General features: G+C 52.7%; 1 protein-coding gene across 5 annotated transcripts in view; it reads left to right on the top strand.

Moving 5' to 3' along the window:
- Positions 1 to 230: 230 nt before the first annotated feature.
- PRDM11 (PR/SET domain 11) overlaps positions 231 to 18,697 on the top strand; it is a 90,401-nt gene continuing 71,934 nt past the window's right edge. For 2 of the 5 annotated variants that reach the window (XM_060176548.1, XM_060176545.1), the window contains exon 1: positions 231 to 595. In XM_060176548.1, the coding sequence (XP_060032531.1) occupies positions 332 to 595 (264 nt within the window). In that variant the 5' untranslated portion in view covers positions 231 to 331. The remainder of the gene's footprint in view (positions 596 to 18,697) is intronic. The other 3 variants (XM_060176549.1, XM_060176546.1, XM_060176547.1) reach the window with 3 other exon arrangements.

The following is an 18,697-nucleotide window of genomic DNA, read 5'->3' as shown; positions in this document are numbered from 1 at the left end:
TTTTTAATTCTAGAACTTTTAATTTAGACCCAAAAAAAGTGTCCCAGTTCTAAAGTTTTTTTAAAAACCTTTTTTTTTCTTCCTTAAAAAAACCATTTTATCAATTCATCCCCTGGCTTTCTCCGCGGGTTGGGCTACACAGCTCGCCCTCTCCTTTTAGGGGCCGGAGGAGCCGGGTCTCCCCCCTCCCGAGAGGGCGCCGGGCGGGGGCCTCGGGGCCCCTCGGGAACCGGATCCGGGTCCGAGCTGGGCCGCGGCTGCCGAGTCCCGGCTCCGGCCCCTGAATTGGGGGGTCCGCGTCTGCCCCAAACGCCGCTTTCTTCCGTTTTCCATGTCATTTCCTGTACTAATAAGATGGTGGTCAAAGCAGGGGAGGAGAGCAGCAGCGAGTCGCCGCCGCCGCCGCCGCCGCCGCCGCCGCGCCGAGGCTGGCGCTGAAACTTTGCCTCCCGGGACCCGCGCCCGCCCCGCCGCCCGCCCGGCCGCTCCCGCCGCGGGGCCGCCCGCCCGCCCGGGCCGCGCCGCCTCCACCGAGCCGCCCGCCGGGCCACCCGCGCCGCCCGGGGCCCGCGGTTGCCGCAGCGTCCCCGGGAAGGTGAGTCAGCCCGGTAGCCACTGTGGCCATTGAAAATGGCTTCGGAGAGCGCTCGGCACTTTGCCAGCGAGCGCGGGGCTGCCGGGCGATCGGGGGCCGCCCCAGAGGCCGGGCGGTGGGGAGTGGGGTCCCCGCGGGGCCCCGGCGGTGGGTTCTCCTTCGGCAGGTAGTCGCCGCCGCGGGTTCGGGGGCCGGCCCTCTGCCTCCCCGCTCCCCGCTCCCCGCTCCCCGCTCCCCGCTCCCCGCTCCCCGCTCCCCGCTCCCCGCTCCCCGCTCCCCGCTCCCCGCTCCCCGCTCCCCGCTCCCCGCTCCCCGCTCCCCGCTCCCCGCTCCCCGCTCCCCGCTCCCCGCTCCCCGCTCCCCGCTCGCCTTGTTGTAATGTAGCCTTTTCTCGGCGCCGCGCTGCGCCCGCTGACGGACATGGCCGCGGACCAATGGGCGCAGCACCCCGGCTGGGCCTAGGCAATGAGAACGCGGTGACACGGGAGGGGCGGGGCGTGCACAGCCTGAGGGCTCCCGGCAGCTGCTGGCCTAGTTCTGGGGGCGGCGGCGGCGGGGGGTGGGGGGGTTGGTGGTACTGAGGGTGCGGGGACAGCTTCCTCTGCCGGTGATGGCGAGTGGGGGGCGGGGCTCGGGGCCTGGGGAGTGCGGTGGGTCTGTTCCAACCCCGTGCACAGTTCACACTCTGCCCCTCCTCCCCCCAAAAGGTAGCCTTCTCTAATACATCTGAAACCTCACTTGCGGTGTAGCCTCTTAGGGGAATCGCTCGCTCTGGACTGCAGCCTTCACCCCCGACTTGCCATCCCAGAGGCGCTCCCTTCTGCAGAAGCTGCGGGAACTTAGCAGTTCATGAATGACCTTTCTCGGTCAAGGCCAGGGCGCCCTGGGCTTGCAGCTTGCAGGAAGGATGCACATGTCTCAAAGGAGGCAAAGTTGCTTGCTTCTTGGATCAGGCTGGATTGGGGGTGGGGGTTCGGACCCCCAACACACACCCCTTTCCCCCAAGGATGGGCGGAGATTCCAGGGCGAAAAATATCAAGCCTGCCTTCTTTCTTCTTGGGCATGTGCTTCGGGTGGGGAAGGGCTGGAGTGTATAATTTAGAGCGGAGGAATGGAAACACACCCAGGTCTTTGTGCGCGGGACCAGAGGCAATAATGAGAGATTGCTCTTCAGGCTTGGAAACACCATAAACTTTGGGGGTTTTTTGTTTGTGCTGGGGCAAAAGAATTTTCCATGGCGCCTGATGGCTGTGACACCCTTTGCTCACATTTCTCCTTGACAGGAAGGATGTGTGTTGGTTGGGGGGGGGGGGGGGGGAGACAGAGGCAGGGGGTTCAGGAGCCAGAAGTAGCAGGCTGTAGTGCCCTCTGGGCAGGGAGGGCATTGCCTCACCACCCTTGCCTCTCTCTCTCACTCCCTCTCCCTCCCCCGCCCCCGGCTGAGCAAGCAGAGTTCTCTAGGGGAAGTGTTTGAAAATCTTCCCTACCAGGACTAGAGCCTAGGCGGTTGGCTTTGATTTAGTTGGAAGGACTCCTGCTCTGGAACCCTTTCTCCTCCTCATAAAAACTGTGACTTTGGACTTGGTGCGATGACCTTTGACCTCCCTGCAGCTGGCTTCTCCACCCCCTTGCCAACCCAGCCAGCCTGGCAAGGCAATTGTGAGATTAAGTGCAACCCAGTGGAGAGTATACTCTCCCAGGAGTATCAGAGTTGCCAGACAGACCCCCCACCCAAGTCCCCCTAGGCCCAGACTGACAGAGGCCCCCAGGAGGGAGTGGACGGTGGGGGCAGAATCGGGTCCCTTTTCCTGGTGACACTCTCAGATGAGGTGCCAGGAGTCAGACCTGGTATTCTGCTGCCTCATTGGCCAGCTGGCCCTGTGCTCCACTTGCTCATAGCCATTAGGGACACATAGGATTTGAGGCTATACCTCTTCTGGGACTCTGACCTTGGTTGAGTTCAGCAGCAACTCACTACCTCAAAGGCAGAAAGGTGGCTCCCATGGAGGAAATAGCTCACCTGGATAGTGCACTCCCTGCCATGCGTGTGTGACCCAGGTTTGAGCCCAGCCCCTGCTGCACTGAAGGGAGCTTCAGTGCTGTGTTCTCTCTCACACTCTGTCTCTCTACTTCTCTGTCTTTATCTGAAAAGAAGGAAAGATGACTCTGGTCCCCAGATCACTCCATCTTCAGAACAAAAGAACTTTAGCGCCTAAGTGGGGTCCACATGTTTCTCACTATCTCCTCCATCCTGAGTGAAGCCACTGCTCTCTAACCCCAGAACAGGAGCCCAGGTTCTCTTGGCTCCCCGGGACATTTCCTCCTGGCCATTCTAAGCTCAGGGGTTAAGGTTATCTGTCTACTCCTAAGCCTTCACATTGAGCTTCAGTTTCCAATTTAAAACCCAAAAGAGTCTTTAGTGCTCTCTGGATAGAGAACCTAGTTGTTACCAGGACCCAATAGCCAGCTGCTTGGTGGCCCCGCCACTGCCCCTCTCCTGGCCTCAGTTCCCAGCCTTCCAAATCTCTCAGAATGCCCACTGCTTCTCTCTTCCACCTGCCGGTCCCACCCATGAGCAGCTCCACCTCATGAATGGACGGAGATCCAGGAACTTCCGGAGACACGGTTATGAATGAGCCAAGGTCCAGGGACTTCCGGAAGCTATGAATGAGCAAAGGTCCAGAAAGGCATGACCAGTGGGACGGTGTCTGGTGGTCCTCAGTGCAAGCCCAGCTCTAACGGCCATGTGGGAACTGCGTAGCAAGCCATGCATGCTACTTGGTCCAAGCACTCGGCTGCTGGTGTGACATACTCCAGAGGACCTTGTCCAAAGCCCTGGAGACTGGCAGACTGTGGGATGGTGACAATTTCTGGTCCTTATGTTCCTACCTCAGTTAACCCTCCCTTGATGGCTCATGATGTGCCTTGATGGCGCATGAGGAGTAACTGAAACTTGGTTCTTTGGAACCCTGGGATTTGGGGCATGTTTGTTGCTGCAGCATAACCTAGCCTGTCCTGACAGATACAGTTTTTAGAGGAACCTTGTAGGCTGAAACAGGAACACACATGGAGGCCTAGGGAGGCTCATTCTCAGCAGCCAAGGTGACCTTTGGGACAAATCCTTCTGAGACTGTCAGCTCCTACCTGCAAACCCTGCACAGCCTCCCCCTGCCATTAGGAGAAAGGCACAGGTCCTTCAGCTATGCTAGGGCTCCAAGGGGACACCGTTGTTCCTGCTTGTCACACTCCCCCTAGCATGCTGCTTTCCACTTGTTGGCCTCTCTGCTCTGTGTGCTCCTCTTCTCCTGCTCAGGCCTTCTCAGTCTTCTCTCAGCTTCTACATCACCTCTTCTGGGAAGCCCTCCCTGACTGGGGCAACCTCCTATACCTCCAGGTATCTGTGCTTTATAGCGCTGTCTCTGCAGGAATTTCCCACTTTTTTGGCATCTTGCTGTCAGGTCATGCTCCTCAAGGACAGAGCCAACCAGGTGCATGTCCTGATGAATTTCATGTCTGCACCTAGGAACTCTTGGTCAACTCTTTTGGATGATGTCTATGGGCTCCCCAGACTGTGGGCGGCACACAGTGTGCTGGGCCAACGATGGGACTAGCAAACACTGCTTCTCTGGGCAGCTTGGACAGCTGGGAACAGCTTTTGGGAGTGGGCAGGCAGGATAGGTTTCAGGGTCCAGGCTCCCCACACTGATGTATGTCCATGCCCCAGGAGGCCTGTTTCAGGGGTGTGCGAGAAGAAATTCCAGGAGTGAAGTAGCGTGAGATTTAACAGACATTGAGGCCTCTGCTAATCTGGAGAGTGTAGGAGTGAGTGAAGGGAGAGAGGAGAGTTGAGGGACAGTGGGAGGGTCTGGGGGTGGTGGAGATGATGTTGAAGATGACGATGGGAGAGTAGAAGAGTCCAGAGTGGTGGAGATGATGATGGAGATGTGGGAGATGATGGAAATGATGATGATAATGGAAGAGTAGGGGAGTCCAGAGTGGTGGAGATGATGATGGAGATGTGGGAGATGATGGAAATGATGATGATAATGGAAGAGTAGGGGAGTCCAGAGTGGTGGAGATGATGATGGAGATGTGGGAGGTGATGGAGATGATGGTGATAATGGAGATGATGATGGTAGAGTAGGGGAGTTCAGAGTGGTGGAGATGATGATGGAGATGTGGGAGGTGATGGAGATGATGGTGATAATGGAGATGATGATGGTAGAGTAGGGGAGTTCAGAGTGGTGGAGATGATGATGGAGATGTGGGAGGTGATGGAGATGATGATGATAATGGAAGAGTAGGGGAGTCCAGAGTGGTGGAGATGATGATGGAGATGTGGGAGGTGATGGAAATGATGATGGTGATGATAATGATTATGATGAGGGGGGTGATGATGGAGGAGTAGGAGAGTCTGGGTGATGATGGTGATGGGGGATGATCATGGAGATGATGGTGGGAAAGGAGAGTTAGATGATGGAGATGATGATGAATGATGGTGGAGAAATGGGAAATGATGGTGGAAGAGTAGGAGAGTCCAGAGTGGCAGAGATGATGATGGAGCTGTGGGAGATGATGGAGATGATGATGGTGAAGGTGATGGGAGAGTAGGAGAGCCTGGGTGGTGAAGAAGAATATGATGATGAATGATAATGGAGATGATGGTGGGAGATTAGGAGAGTCCGATGATGGAGATGATGGTGGGAGATGATGGTGGAGACGTGGGGGATGATGGAGATGATGGTGATGATGATGCTGGAGATGATGATGGGAGAGTAGGAGAGTCCTGGTGGTGAAGATGATGGTGGTGGAGATGAGGATGGTGAGAGCAGCTCGTGTTTCTTGAAGGCTTACTTTGTGGCAAACGAGGGCATTACACACCCTCTGCAGACAATGGCTCTGCAATCTAGATAGTATCTCCTTTTAATAGAAGGAAAAACTGAGGCTCTAACAGTTGAGGTGAGGACCTAGGGTTAAACTATGTCATATCCTTGCCAGTCTGGTGCCACCTCTTTCACTGAGGACAGAGGGAGCCAGGCCTGCTTAGGAGCAGCCCCTCTGAAATCATCACAGGGGACTACAAGGTCCTCAGTGTGGGGTGCATTCCTGGTCACTAGCACTCCCTTAACACTGGGGTTTTGGTGGGAGAGGTTCAGGCTCAGAGATGCCTGGTAGCCTTGGTGCCAAGGCTGTCTAAGAACCCTCTGGTGCATCTGCCCTGCAGCTGGGGCTGCAGAGACCCAGGAGGCCCCACACTTCTGTGTTCTCAGAGTGAAGCCAGGATGGGCTTCCTCACAGCTGGCTCAGGGGCCAGTGCGGGAGAAATAAGCCATGCAGAAAGAGATGGGGGAAATGAAGAAAAAAGAAAAATGTGTTGTTATTTTTTAAAAGCCCGTTTTCAATTACTGATTTGTATCTGCCAGAAAGGCCAGTGTCCACGCACATGGCCGAGCTCCTGGGGGTGTCCTGGGTTCAGGCTCTGTGAGATGGGGTGCCTTCATCTCTCTATTCAAGCATCACAAGATCCATGTGCAGGGCTTGGGGGTGCAGTGTGGAGCACAAGGGTTGCCCAAGCAGAGCTCACAGAGGTGTGGAGGATTAGGGGGACTATCAAGTAGGCAGGTAGTTACAGGTTATAGCTGTCTCTGAAGCAAGGAAAGCTTCCTGGAGGAGGAAGCTATTCAGCTGGGTCTTGAAAGAAAGGAGGATGTGGAGGGTGAGGGATAGGGAAGAGGCATTCAGAAAGCCTTAGAACACAGCAGGGTTGGGAGAAGCCTTGGTAATTCATTTGGCTGGAGAGTTATGTATGGAACAGGAAGTGGAGAAAGTGGAAGCTGGAAAGATAATTGTAATAACAGTAACACCCCAGGTCTGACCTTGCCTCAGAGCCTTTGCATTGGCTATTCCCCCTCCCTGGAACATCCTTTCCTATTCTCTCTATGGCAGATTGAGCTCATCAGGATTTGCTCTAATGTTACCATCTCATTGGCAGTTTCCTCTTTTTAATTATTATTAGTGATTTTTTAAAGAAAATTTATATTTATTTATTTTCCCTTAAGTTGCTTTTGTTGGTTTTTTTTTGTTGTTGCTGTAGTTATTATTGTTGTTATTATTGATGTTGTCATTGTTAGATAGGACAAATAGAAATAGAGAGAGGAGGGGAAGACAGATAGGGGGAGAGAAAGATAGACACCTGCAGACCTGCTTCACCGCCTGTGAAGCAACTCCCCTGCAGGTAGGGAGCCGGGGACTCAAACCGGGATCGTTTCGCTGGTCCTTGCGCTTCGCTCCACGTGCACTTAACCCGCTGTGCTACCTCCCGACTCCCAATTTCTTCTTTTTAAAGTTGCAACTGAGTGCTGGGGAGACAGCATAGTGCTGATACAAAGAGACTCATGACTGAGGCTTTAAGGTCCCAGGTTCAATCCCCAGCACCATCATAAGCCAGAGCTGAGCAGTGCTCTGCTAAAAACATTAAACTAAACTAATATTGCAATTCCTGCCCACCTCTCCAGTTCCTGTCTTTCTCCTCCTGTGATTTGCTTTCTTACCGTGGTTGGAACTGCCTCCCTATTTTTAATTTGAGTTCCCAGAGAGCTGGAGTTCCTGTTTGTTTCGTCTGAGGCTGTGTGGAGGCTAGTCGTAGGGTCTCTGGTACCTGTGGAATTGGCTGCTTTAATCTTCCAGTGGCATCCAGGCACTGCTTCTAGTACCTCTCCACTGCTCTTTAAGAAACTGAGCTCAGAGGCACCAGGTGGTGGCACACCTGGTTGAGTGCACATGTTACAATGCACAAGGACCTGGGTTCAAGTCCCTGGTCCCCAACTACAGGGGGAAAGCTTCACAAGTGGTGACGCAGTGCTATAGCCGTCTCTTTCCCTTTCTATCTCCCCCTATACCCTTTTGATTTCTGGCTGTCTCTATCGAATAAATAAAGTTAATAATAATAATAACAACAACAATAAACAGAGCTCAGAACTGGGCTAATTGTCCTGGGGTTTCCCAGTTGTTAGGCTGAACAGCTAGGATTTGAACTCAGGCTGCCTGGTCTCTGAGCCCTCCCAGCTGCCCTGAGTCTGGTCCCACACAGACTGGCAGCAGCAGCAGCTTGTAGGAGCAGCAGCTTGGAGCAGCAGCAGCAGCTTGTAGAGGCTGGAGGCAGGGAGGCCCACTTCTCCAAGTTGCACTCCCTGATGATGCAGGAGAGGGAGAGACTGAGGCCTAGAACATACTTTCTAGTAGAGGCTTTCGGCCTGTGCACTGGGGCTCAGAGCTGGTGGGCTGGGACAAAGAAGAGGGAGTGGGTGTGTGGGGGCACAGGTCTCCTTGCATGTACCTGGCTTCTCTTTGTGGGATGCCTGGGTGAGGGGCTGCCCTTTGGGGGTTACCCATTTCCTCATCTGCAAAGTGGGGTGACTATAAGCATTTGCCCCTTCCTCTGAACCCCTGTCCTGTGCCTCCTGGAGTCAGAGCAGCCTGGGGGCTTCTGTGGGTGCTAGGCCTGATCTCTGGGCCCTGCATCCCCAAAAGGAGAGGTGACCCAGCTGCTGTTTGAGTGAGGGGGGTCTCCACCATCTCAAGGGGTCAGGGCAGCAGCCTCTGAAGTGAGCACGAAGGAGTGGGGTACCCAGGGATCATGTGACCTGTGTGTGGGCTACCAGGTGGGGCTGGGGGGCACAGCCTGACTCAAGGCGGGCACTGGGAATTTGGACGTCACTGAGCAAGTAAATCTGGAACCCCCCCCCCCAGTGTCAGCTTCCCCTGGCGGCTGTGCTCTGAGCACCCCCCACCCCCACCATGAGAAAGGGGTGAAGCCGGGACAGATCCTGGGGACAGAGATGGCTGGTCTGGGGTGGGGGGGAGTCTGGGGGCCATGGTGAGCAGAATAGCAGACCCTCAGCCCCAGCCAGAAGAGAGCCTGTCATGGGGGCAGCCCGCTGGGAGAAGTCCCGGGTGGACTCAGCTTTGCCCAGCCCCAGGGTGTGTGTCTGCAGAGTGTATGTGTGTGTGAGTGGGGGGAGGGGACATGCTGGCTGGGATGCACCCTTGACCCGCACAACCCAGCCCTTCAGTCCCCAGATCAAACACTGTGGCATATTCCAGGGTGGCAAACAGGAGCAGCCAGAGCCAGCTGATATTCAGAGAGGAGGTGAAGAGGATCAGAGGGTCAGGGTGGCCCGCTCCAGGCAGAAAGGGAGGAATGAGAAGCCCTTTAGCACAGGATAGGGCCAGGCAGGGAGCTAGTTGTTAAAGGAACCTGGTACACCCAGCAGCCAGGGAAGAATCTACTTGTAAAGGAGAAAGACACTGGGGTCTGGAAAGATAGCTCACTGGGTAGCCTTGTGCCTGGCCATTCCAGAGACCCAGGGCTAAGCCCCAGCATGACATGGAAGTACCATGACAGGTAGGGGGAAGCTCCTTCCCCATCTGAATGAAAATAGCAGTCCTGGAACTGTCAACTCACGCATTTGCTAGGCCCCGGGGAGAGCAAGAAAGATAGACAGACATTAGCTCTTGAAGGAGGTTGGGCAGCAGAATTCAAGCTTTGTGATCTTGGGATTTTTATAAATAGTCCCAACTTGGGGGCTGGGTGGTGGCACACCTGATTGAGCACACGTTACAGTGCTCAAGGACCAAGGTTCAAGCCCAGATCCCCACCTGCAGGGGGAAAGCTTCAAGATTGATGAAGCAGTGCTGCAGGTGTCTCTCTGTCTCTCTTCCTTGCTATCTTCTCCATCTCTTTCAATTTCTCTCTGTCCCTACCCAATACATAAATAAAATATTTGAAAAATAGCCACAACTTGCAGACCTGGGCAGTTTGATTAGTCTCAGTTTACAGAAAGGAAACTGAGGCTCAGACGAGTGAAGTGATTTACCTGAGCTTACACAGCTAATAAAGGCTCAGAAAGGCTGAATCAAGATTTGAACCCTGGTCTGTCTGGTTTCAAAGTCCAGACTCTTCACTTATTGCCTGGGAGCAGCTCATTCTTACTGTAGGAGCAAGTGCTGGCAGGAGCCTTTGCAGGGTGGAAGGTGGAGTGCAGGACTTGCTGCTTCCAGGCATTCAGTGCCGTGATACAAGGCCATGTGGAGGAAGTACAGCAGGTGCCAACTGTCATGTCTGGTCGGTCTCCCTCTCTGTGCTCAGCTGGGCTGCCCAGTCAAGGTTGCAAGGTGGATGGGACCCTTCTGCCCTTTGTTTGGGTTAGCGTCTTTGGGCCTGAGGAGGCCCAAACATCATTCCTTAATGGGGTGAACCCTGCCCCAGGTTCCTTGCTGTTTTGTGGGTGCCCCAGAGTAAGTGCTTCCCTGAGCACCTGGCCACCTGCAGCAACACAGGTGGGGACCTTGGCAGTGAGCTGGAAACTCCAGCCAGCTCGACTATGCCACTTAGATCTTTTAGTAAATATTTTTAAAAGTTATTATTTATTTTTAAAGTAATATGAAACACAGATTTTTATTTATCTTTAACTTAATTACTTATTAGAGTCAGAAATAGGGGAAGAAGATATATATGAAGAGAGGAGAGAGAGAGAGAGGGAGAGAGAGAGCCCTGTAGCACTGTTTCACTGCTCATGAAACTTCCCCTCTGCAAGTGAGGACTAGGGCTTTGAATTTGAGTCTTTGTACATGGTAACAAGTCTCAACTGGGTAATCTAGTACCTGGTCCCTAAAAATATTTTTACCTACTTATTTTTTTATTGGATAGAGACAGAGAGAAGTTGAGAGGGAAGAGGGAGACGGAGGAGGAGAAGGGAGAGGAGGAGGAAGAAGAAGAAGAAGAGAGAGAGAGAGAGACACCTGTAGACCACTCATGAGGCTTTCCCCTGCCGGTAGGGACCAGGAGCTTGAACCCAGGTCCTTCCACACTGTAATATGTCCACTCAACCAGGTATGCCACTGTCCAGCCCCTTTTTTTATGTTTATACAACAGCATTAGAAAACTGAAAAAACACACAAAGTGTCTTTACCAAAAGACACTTTGTGTTTGAGCAGCTCTGGCCCAGATCACCCCCTGATTCGTGGCAGGCAGGGTCCGCCTTGCTGGGGGTGGGCTGGAGCGGGAGACACAGCCTCTGCCATGGGATGGGGGGTATGGAGGGCAAGGCAGACAGTGTGGGAAGAGGGAAGGGCATGCAGGCACAGGTAACAGCATCTGAAAAAGCAGGAAAGTAAGGCTTCACGTGGCTCAGGGACTAGCAGGTGCACTGGGGTGATGAGATGGTGGTGGGAGAGGGTCCTGGTCTGTGGTTTGGCATCTGGTGTGAGGCCGGGAGGAGGAAGTGGGCAGAAGGCGCAGTGTCCTGAGTCCTCCTGCTATCCTCCAGAATTGAGAGCTGGCCAGACTGGCCCTTCTACCCACAGGCCTGGTTCTGTTCACCTTCTCTGGAGCTACCCCCCCCCCCCCACAACACAGAGGCTAGGGCACCTTCCAGGGACAGAGACTCTGGCCCCCCAGGCAGTTCACTGAGTCTTTTTATGCTTTCCCTAAGTTTTGACTGTGTGAGTACACAAATACATTTTTGATTCCCACAAGTTCAATATTACTTTAAAAGCCTGTCTTCCTTGGTCACCATAACACTGATAGCACTTGGATATAGAGCGATCCTTCTAGATATTTGACTATAACACTGACACATAGCTTGCCATAGGTTGTTTGCTTGTTTATTTTTATAGAGGCAGAGAGAGTATGAACGAGACCACAAACCCAAAGGTTCCTTCAATGCAGTGGGGGCCAGACTTGAACCTGGGTCGTGCATGAGGCAAAGCAGCACACTATCCAAGGGAGCTATTCACCAGCCTGGAACATGTCCAGTGTGTGTGTGTGTGTGTGTGTGTGTGTGTGTGTGTGTGTGTATGTATGTGTGTGTATGTGTGTGTGTGTGTGTGTAAGGGTGTATAAGGTTTCGTGTGGTGTGGATCATTCCTCAAATTGCTTTTCTCTTTTAATATTGGATCTTGGATAGCTGGGGAGATAGCATAATGGTCTTGTAAAAACATTTATGCCTGAGGCTCCAGTGTTGCAGGTTCAATCCCCAGCACCACAATAAGCCAGAGCTGAGCAGTGCTCTGGTATATCTATCTATCTATCTATCTATCTATCTATCTATCTCTATCTCTCTCTGTTTCTCTCTCATTAAATGAAATATTAAATGACATATTGTTAAAAAATAAAAACGATACTCTATCTAGGAGATCAAGTCATGGTTTAACATAGGGAATGGCCATAATTATCAAACTTATTCTTTACTGATACACAGTAGTGTTTAGGTAAGTTTATCTTTGTTTTTTCATAGTCTTCTACTGTTGAAAACTTCAGTAGATTCTGATTTTACCCATCGGCCCATCTAGCTGCCTTGGAGTTAGGGGAGTCCATTGTCTGTTTTGATTAAGAAAACCGTTGTACGTTATTTGAAAGCTGTCCCCGAGGATTGTCCACAAAGCTGGGTGTCCCCCAGAGCTGACCTGCTATCCCCGTGTCTCTTCTTCAGAGTCAGAGAACCTCTACTGCCCTGGTCCCTGCTGGTCCCTAGAGAGCTGGGGACAGTTGCCCTGAGCACCTTCTCCCCTTCGCACTGGGCTTTGCAGCTCTGATTCCAAAGGCATGTGACTGCCTTAGACTCTGGAGTCAGAATGCCTGGAGAAAGCCTCCAGTTGGCTGGGGCTGCTGGGGAAGGAAAGAGGTCAGTCTGGCCAGGAGCCTGGCACTGTAACCCCACACCACGGGCAGACTTCTCGGCTCTCAATGGGCCCGTTGTGGCTGAGGATTTGATCTCCCTCGGCCTGCAGAGTGGGCAGGAGAAGACAGCGGCTGAGGCCAGTGGGCCCCCTCTCCCTGGGGAGCCTTGGGGCCTCTCTGCCCACTCTCGGTCCAGGCTGGGGTCTGCCTTGCAGCCCGGGATGGATGGCAGCATCTGCCTGCATGTTTTGGACTAGGGAGGCTGCCAGTGGGCTTTCCGTGGTGCTAGGGGACATAGTCTATTGCATGTGGGCTGCAGTCAGTCCTTGTCCTCCTCTGGGTCTTAAAGTTTGACCCCAGCACGTATGTCCAGAAGGCTTGCCGATGCCTGCTCTTTCACCCCACCCTTGTGGGGTCTGCTTTATGCCTCAGAAGGGCCTCCAAAGTAGAGAATCCTTCCAGAAGAGAGAGACTTTATGCCTCTGGGCTGTGACCTGGGGTCAAGGTCATAGCAGGTCCTGGGGCTGGAACTTGGGCCACTTCCTCAATGCTTTTAAGGTACTGGTTAAGCACACACATTACTATGTGCAAGGAGCTGGGTTCAAGCCCCTGCTCACCAGCTGTGTGAGGGGTGGGGGTGGAGAGGGGGGAGTTTCACAAGACGTAAAGCAAGTACTGCAGGCATCTGTCTGTCTATCTACAACTCTATCTCTTCCTCCCCTCTTGGTTTCTCTCCATCCTATCAAATAAAGGAAAAGGGGAAGAAGAAGAGGAGGAGGAGGAGGAGGAAGGGGAAAGGGAGAGCCTCCAAGAGCAGTGGATTTGTCATGCAGGTGTCAAGCCCCAGAGATAACCCTAGTGGCAATATAATAATAACAGTAATACTATTACTACTACTGCTACTACTACTAATAATAATAATACTGTTGAAACACTGGTGATGCTCCACCCTACCGGTCAGGCTGACTAAAGTTGGGGTCGAGGGCAGGCTCTGGTGCTAGTCTTAAGAGGCCAGGGAGCTGGCACAGTGGCCATACACAGGGCTTTCAGGCCAGTCTACCACAGCCAGAGCTGAGTGGTGCTCCCATCCCATCCTCAGACTGTGGGAAACAGGAGGCAGGAGGTGGTGGGGTTTTTGATGGTTCCCCTCCACTCCCTGCACCCTGAAAATTCTAGTTTGGGCGGACAGGCCCAGCACAGGGGTGGCGGGAGCACAGCTTATGGAGTTCTCCCTAGAGCTGAGCGGAACTGGCCCTCTGCTGCTTACCTGGGTGCCTACATGCCCTCACCCACAAGGAAGGGGTGACCCTGGGGAAGGGGGTAACCCTGGGGAAGGGAGTAACCCTGGGCCCCTAGGCTGGGGTGAGGTGGAGCTGAGCTAATGCACAGCCTGTCCCTGGGGTCACCCAGTGTGGGGAGGAGCAAGGAAAGTCAAGGAAAGTTCTGGAAGCCTTGCCAACAGCCCAGGAGGCCCAGTCCAGAAATAGAAGACCCCAGAGCAGAGGCCAGGACCAGCAGCGTGGGCTGCCCACCCTCCCGGGGCTGCTGGCCATATTCATTACTTGGCAGCCTCAGGGCTAATTTTACCTTCTCAGTTTTCATGAATCATTTCCCATGAGGGGCAAGTAGGAGAAATGGAAAGGGCTCTGCCCACTGGATGCCAGCCATTAGCCACAGGGAAATGCTCTTGGGGACCCTGGCTTTCCTGTTCTCTAAAGGGACCCCCCTCCCCCAGGACAGGGGCACCCAGCAAACCCCGCCCTCCAGCATCCTCAAAGCACTGGCACCTTCCAGCCACCTCCCCTGACTCTGGGCTGTGAGGTGGGGTCAGAGGTCACAGTAGGTGTTGGGGATAGCACCTGGGTCAAGTCTGAAGGAACTTGGAATCAGGGGCTTTGCTGGTGAGCTCCTGCTTTAGCTGGGTGCTCCTAGTGGACAGACAGGCTGGACACTGAGGAGGCACAGAGCACAGTGCATGCCACTGGGAAGGTGAGCCTGGCAGCCAGGAAGGAGGCAAGAGGGTCTATGGGCCATGCCAGGTACTACACTGTGGGCCATGCCTATTCACTCAGGAGTGAGTGCCCAGATGCCCATGTGTTCCACCAGGCCTGCAGACAGGCGATGATGGTGACCTAATCATGTCAGCTTGTCCTCCCAAGCACCATTCTCCAAAGTCATTCCATCCTTTACTTCTTTATTGCCCACACCCAGACCCCCAGCTTGTCCCTCTTTGGGGCTCCCTCTAGAGTCAGGGTTCCCACATTACCCAGTGGGAAAAAGGGGAAGGATTGACATACACCCACCCACCCACTCACCCCCTGTCACAGGCTGGTAGGAAGGATCATGGAGGATGATGAAAACATGAGACACCAGGCCCAGGGCTGGTCCCCAAGCAGGCACTCACGGGAGGAAGGCCAAGGGCCCTCTGAGTCCCTTCAAATCAAGGTCTGCCATGAGTCTCGTGAAGGAGCCTCTCCACAGGCCTGTGGGGGCAAGTTCACACTTAGTCCAGGAACACTCATGGCCGCAGACAGGCATACACTTGGGTAGGACAGAGCTCACTGACATGGCTCAGGTGCTGATGACAGCCAAAACTTCCCTCTCTCTCTCCAGCCATCAGGATTATTAACTGAAGTCCAGTTGCTGGCATGATTCCACTGTTCCTGGCAGCCACTGCCTTTCCTTTGTATTTCCTTCCTTTAGTTAATTAATTAATTCTTTTTTTGTTTGTTTTTGTGGGGAGCCAGGGGCTCAAACCAGGATCCTTGCGCTTCACGCCATGTACGCTTAACCCACTGTGCTACCGCCCAACTCCTTCCCCCCATTGATTCTTTTCTTATAGTGAGTGAGGGATGGGGAGTGATAGAGAGGGAGAGAGACACACCTGCAGTACTGTTCCACTGCTCATGAAGCTCCCTGCCCTACAGGTAGGGACCAGGGTCTTGATCCTGGGTCCTCCTGCCCGGTAGCATGCTCTTTCCCGGGAGAGCCACTCCTCAGTCCCTCGAAGGACAGTGTCTTATTGCTCAACAGGCAACAGTTCTACCAGCATGTCCCTGTGGGGAGCCCTTCTCCAAGTCCCATGGGACTTGACAATCCCAGAGGGTGGCTTTGTAGACAGAGGGTGGTCTTGCTCTTGAGGAACTCGGGTCCAAGGACTCAGCGACTAATGTAGCCAGAAGTCTGTGAGTCAGGCATGCCTCCTCTCTGGGGATGAGCAGCTGCACAGCATTCATTTGTGCTGTGCTTGCCTTGACCTACTTAGTTATCTACACAGCCAGCTGCAGAGATGGCTGAGGACTGAGGATGGGGGGCTTCACAGTTAGAAATTTGAAGATGTGAAGGGATTGTAAGGATACATGGTGGACACACACACACACACACACCCCTTCCTTGCCCTGAGGGGGATGGTGGCCTCCCTGCTTGGTAGTGATGTCCTTGTTAGAGCCATGCTTGGTGATCATGCTTACAGTCACCTGACTTTGAGCCAGCATCCTGTGTTTAGACAGAGTGCACCTCAAACTTGAGCATCCTTACTGACCATGGGGGAAGGGAGGGGAGCTCCTTTTGGAGGGGGCAGGCTGTGACCAAAGTTTGGGGTAGAAGTCAGGATTCTGTATTCCTAGATTTCTTTTCTTTTCTCTTTCTGTTTTTATTGGATAGGACAGAGAAAAAATTAAGAGAGGAGGGGGAGAGGGAGAGGGGGAGGGAGAGGGAGAGGGGGAGGGAGAGGGAGAGGGGGAGGGAGAGGGAGAGGAAGAGAGAGAGAGAGAGAGAGAGAGAGAGAGAGAGCGAGAGCTGCAGACCCACTTCCCTGCTCAGGAAGCATCCCCCCCGGCAGTGGGGAGAGAGGACTTAAACCTAGGTCTTTGTGCACGTTATTATTGGCCCCCTTCTATTCTCTTTTCTTCCTTTCTCTCTTTCTTCCTCTTTCCTTCTCTCTTTCTTCTTTCCTCCCTTTCTCTTAGCTCTGTGGAGGGCGGCCATGTTGAAAGCACAGAACATCCTGAAAGGGAAGGACGATGGGGGAGGGGTTGCCTCACACTGGAGCAGGCCACTTCTTCTCATGCTGCTTGGGAAGTGGGCCACGGGAAGAGCACCACCAGGCTTACAAGCGTGAGGTCCCAGGTTCCATCCCTGCTATCCCATAGGCCAGAGTGGCATTGGTTCTCTACCTCACAAATACAACTTTTTAAAAAAATTTTCTTTATTGGGGGACTAATGTTTTACATTTGACAGTGAACACAATAGTTTATACATGCATAACATTTCTCAGTTTCCACATAACAATACAACCCCCACTAGGTCCTCTGTCATCCTTTTTGGACCGGTACTCTTCCCCCACCCCCCCACCCCAGAGCCTTTTATATTGGTGCAATACGCCAACTCCAGTTCAGGGTCTACTTGTGTTTTCTCTTCTGATCTTGTTTTTCAACTTCTGCCTGAGAGTGAGATCATCCCATATTCATCCTTCTGTTTCGGACTTATTTCACTTAACATGATTTCTTCATGCTCCATCCAAACAAATACAACTTTAAAAAGAAAAAAAGTCGTGCGCTGGGTGATGGTGCATCTGGTTAAGCATACACAGTACTAAATTCAAGGACCTGTGCAAGGACCCGGGTTTGAGTCCTGAACTCTCCACCTGCAGGGGGGAGGTTTCACAGGTGGCAAATAGGTCTGCAGGTGTTTATCTCTCACCCTCTCTATCTCCTCCTCCTCTCTCAATTTATCTCTGTCCTTTGCACTAAAATGGAAAAAATGGCCACCAGGAGCAGTGAATTGATAGTGCTGATACCAAGCCCCGGTGATAACCCTGGAAGATCATATATATATATATATTCAGGCACACATGGTGCGAGGATATACCCTGGAAGATTATATATATATTCAGGCACACATGGTGCAAGGATATACCCTGGAAGATTATATATATATTCAGGCATACATGGTGCAAGGATATACCCTGGAAGATTATATATATATTCAGGCACACGTGGTGCAAGGATAAGGGTTCAAGCTCCTGCTGCCCACCTGTAGGGGGTAAACGTCACAAGAGTAAATAAAGCAGGTTTGTATGTCTCTCTCTCTCTCCCCCTCCTTCTCTCTCTCTCTCTTTCTCTCTTTCTCCTTCTCTGACTCCCCTTCTCTCTCAATTTCTCTCTGTCTCTATTCAAAACAAACAAATGATATTAAAAAAAAAAGTCTTAGAAAATAAAGAACGCGGGAGTCGGGCTGTAGCGCAGCGGGTTAAGCGCAGGTGGCACAAAGCACAAGGACCGGCATAAGGATCCCGGTTCGAACCCCGGCTCCCCACCTGCAGGGGAGTCACTTCACAAGTGGTGAAGCAGGTCTGCAGGTGTCTATCTTTCTCTCCTCCTCTCTGTCTTCCCCTCCTCTCTCCATTTCTCTCTGTCCTATCCAACAACGACAACAACAATAATAACTACAACAATAAAACAACAAGGGTAACAAAAGGGAATAAATAAATAAAAAATAAATATTAAAAAAAAGAAAGAAAATAAAGAACGCACCTCATGACTTCTACTTTTCTAAGTGGGATGTTAGAGGAAGTGAAGTCTCTTTAAGGAGTTCTTGTCCTGCCTTGAAGGAGAACAACGGGAGCTGGTAGGAGGGAAGTGAACTCAGGTCAGGAGACCTGGGTGTGGGGCCGGGCCGTGGCGCACAGGGTTAAGCGCGAAGCTCAAGGATCCCTATTCGAGCCCCCAGCTCCCCACCTGCAGAGAGGTTGCTTCACAAGTGGGGAAGCAGGTCTGCAGGTGTCTTATCTTTCTCTCCCCCTCTCTGGGTTTCTTTCTGTCCTATCCAACAGCAGCAGCAACAACAACAACAACAATTAACAGCGACGACAACAACAACAATGGAAAAGATAGCCTCCATGAGCAGTGGATTCGTAGTGCAGGCACCGAGCCCCAGCGGTAACCCGAGAGGCAAATATATATATATATACAGAGAGAGAGAGAAAGAGAGAGAGAGAGAGCATCTTTTGAGCAAGGCAGCCCTGTGCTGGAAGTGGGGGGTGGAAATGAAGACTCAGGGGTGGGGGCACAAGTCCAGTTGGCAGTCACAGATGAGCTTTGCTGTTGACCCTGCATGAGATTCAGTGGCTTGGGGGCTCTGGAGCCAGGGGCTGATTATATGGGACTTGTAGCAGATTCTTTCATTTTTTCAAACTTTTTGAAAAATCTGTTTGGTTTTCTTTACTTACTTATTTATGTCTTTGATAGAGACAGAGAGAAATTGCGAGGGGAAGGGCAAGATGGAGAGAGAGAATAAGAGAAACCTGCAGCACCACTTCACTGCTTGCAAAGCTTCCTCACTGTAGGTGGGGACCAGGGACTTGAACCCAGGTACTTTTGCACTATACTGTGTATACTCATCCAGGTGCACTCCCACCCTGC

This window comes from Erinaceus europaeus, chromosome 17, assembly GCF_950295315.1.
Source record: "Erinaceus europaeus chromosome 17, mEriEur2.1, whole genome shotgun sequence".
NCBI lineage: Eukaryota > Metazoa > Chordata > Mammalia > Eulipotyphla > Erinaceidae > Erinaceus > Erinaceus europaeus.
Note: the sequence above shows the minus strand (reverse complement) of the source record. Positions and strands in the feature narration are given on the sequence as shown.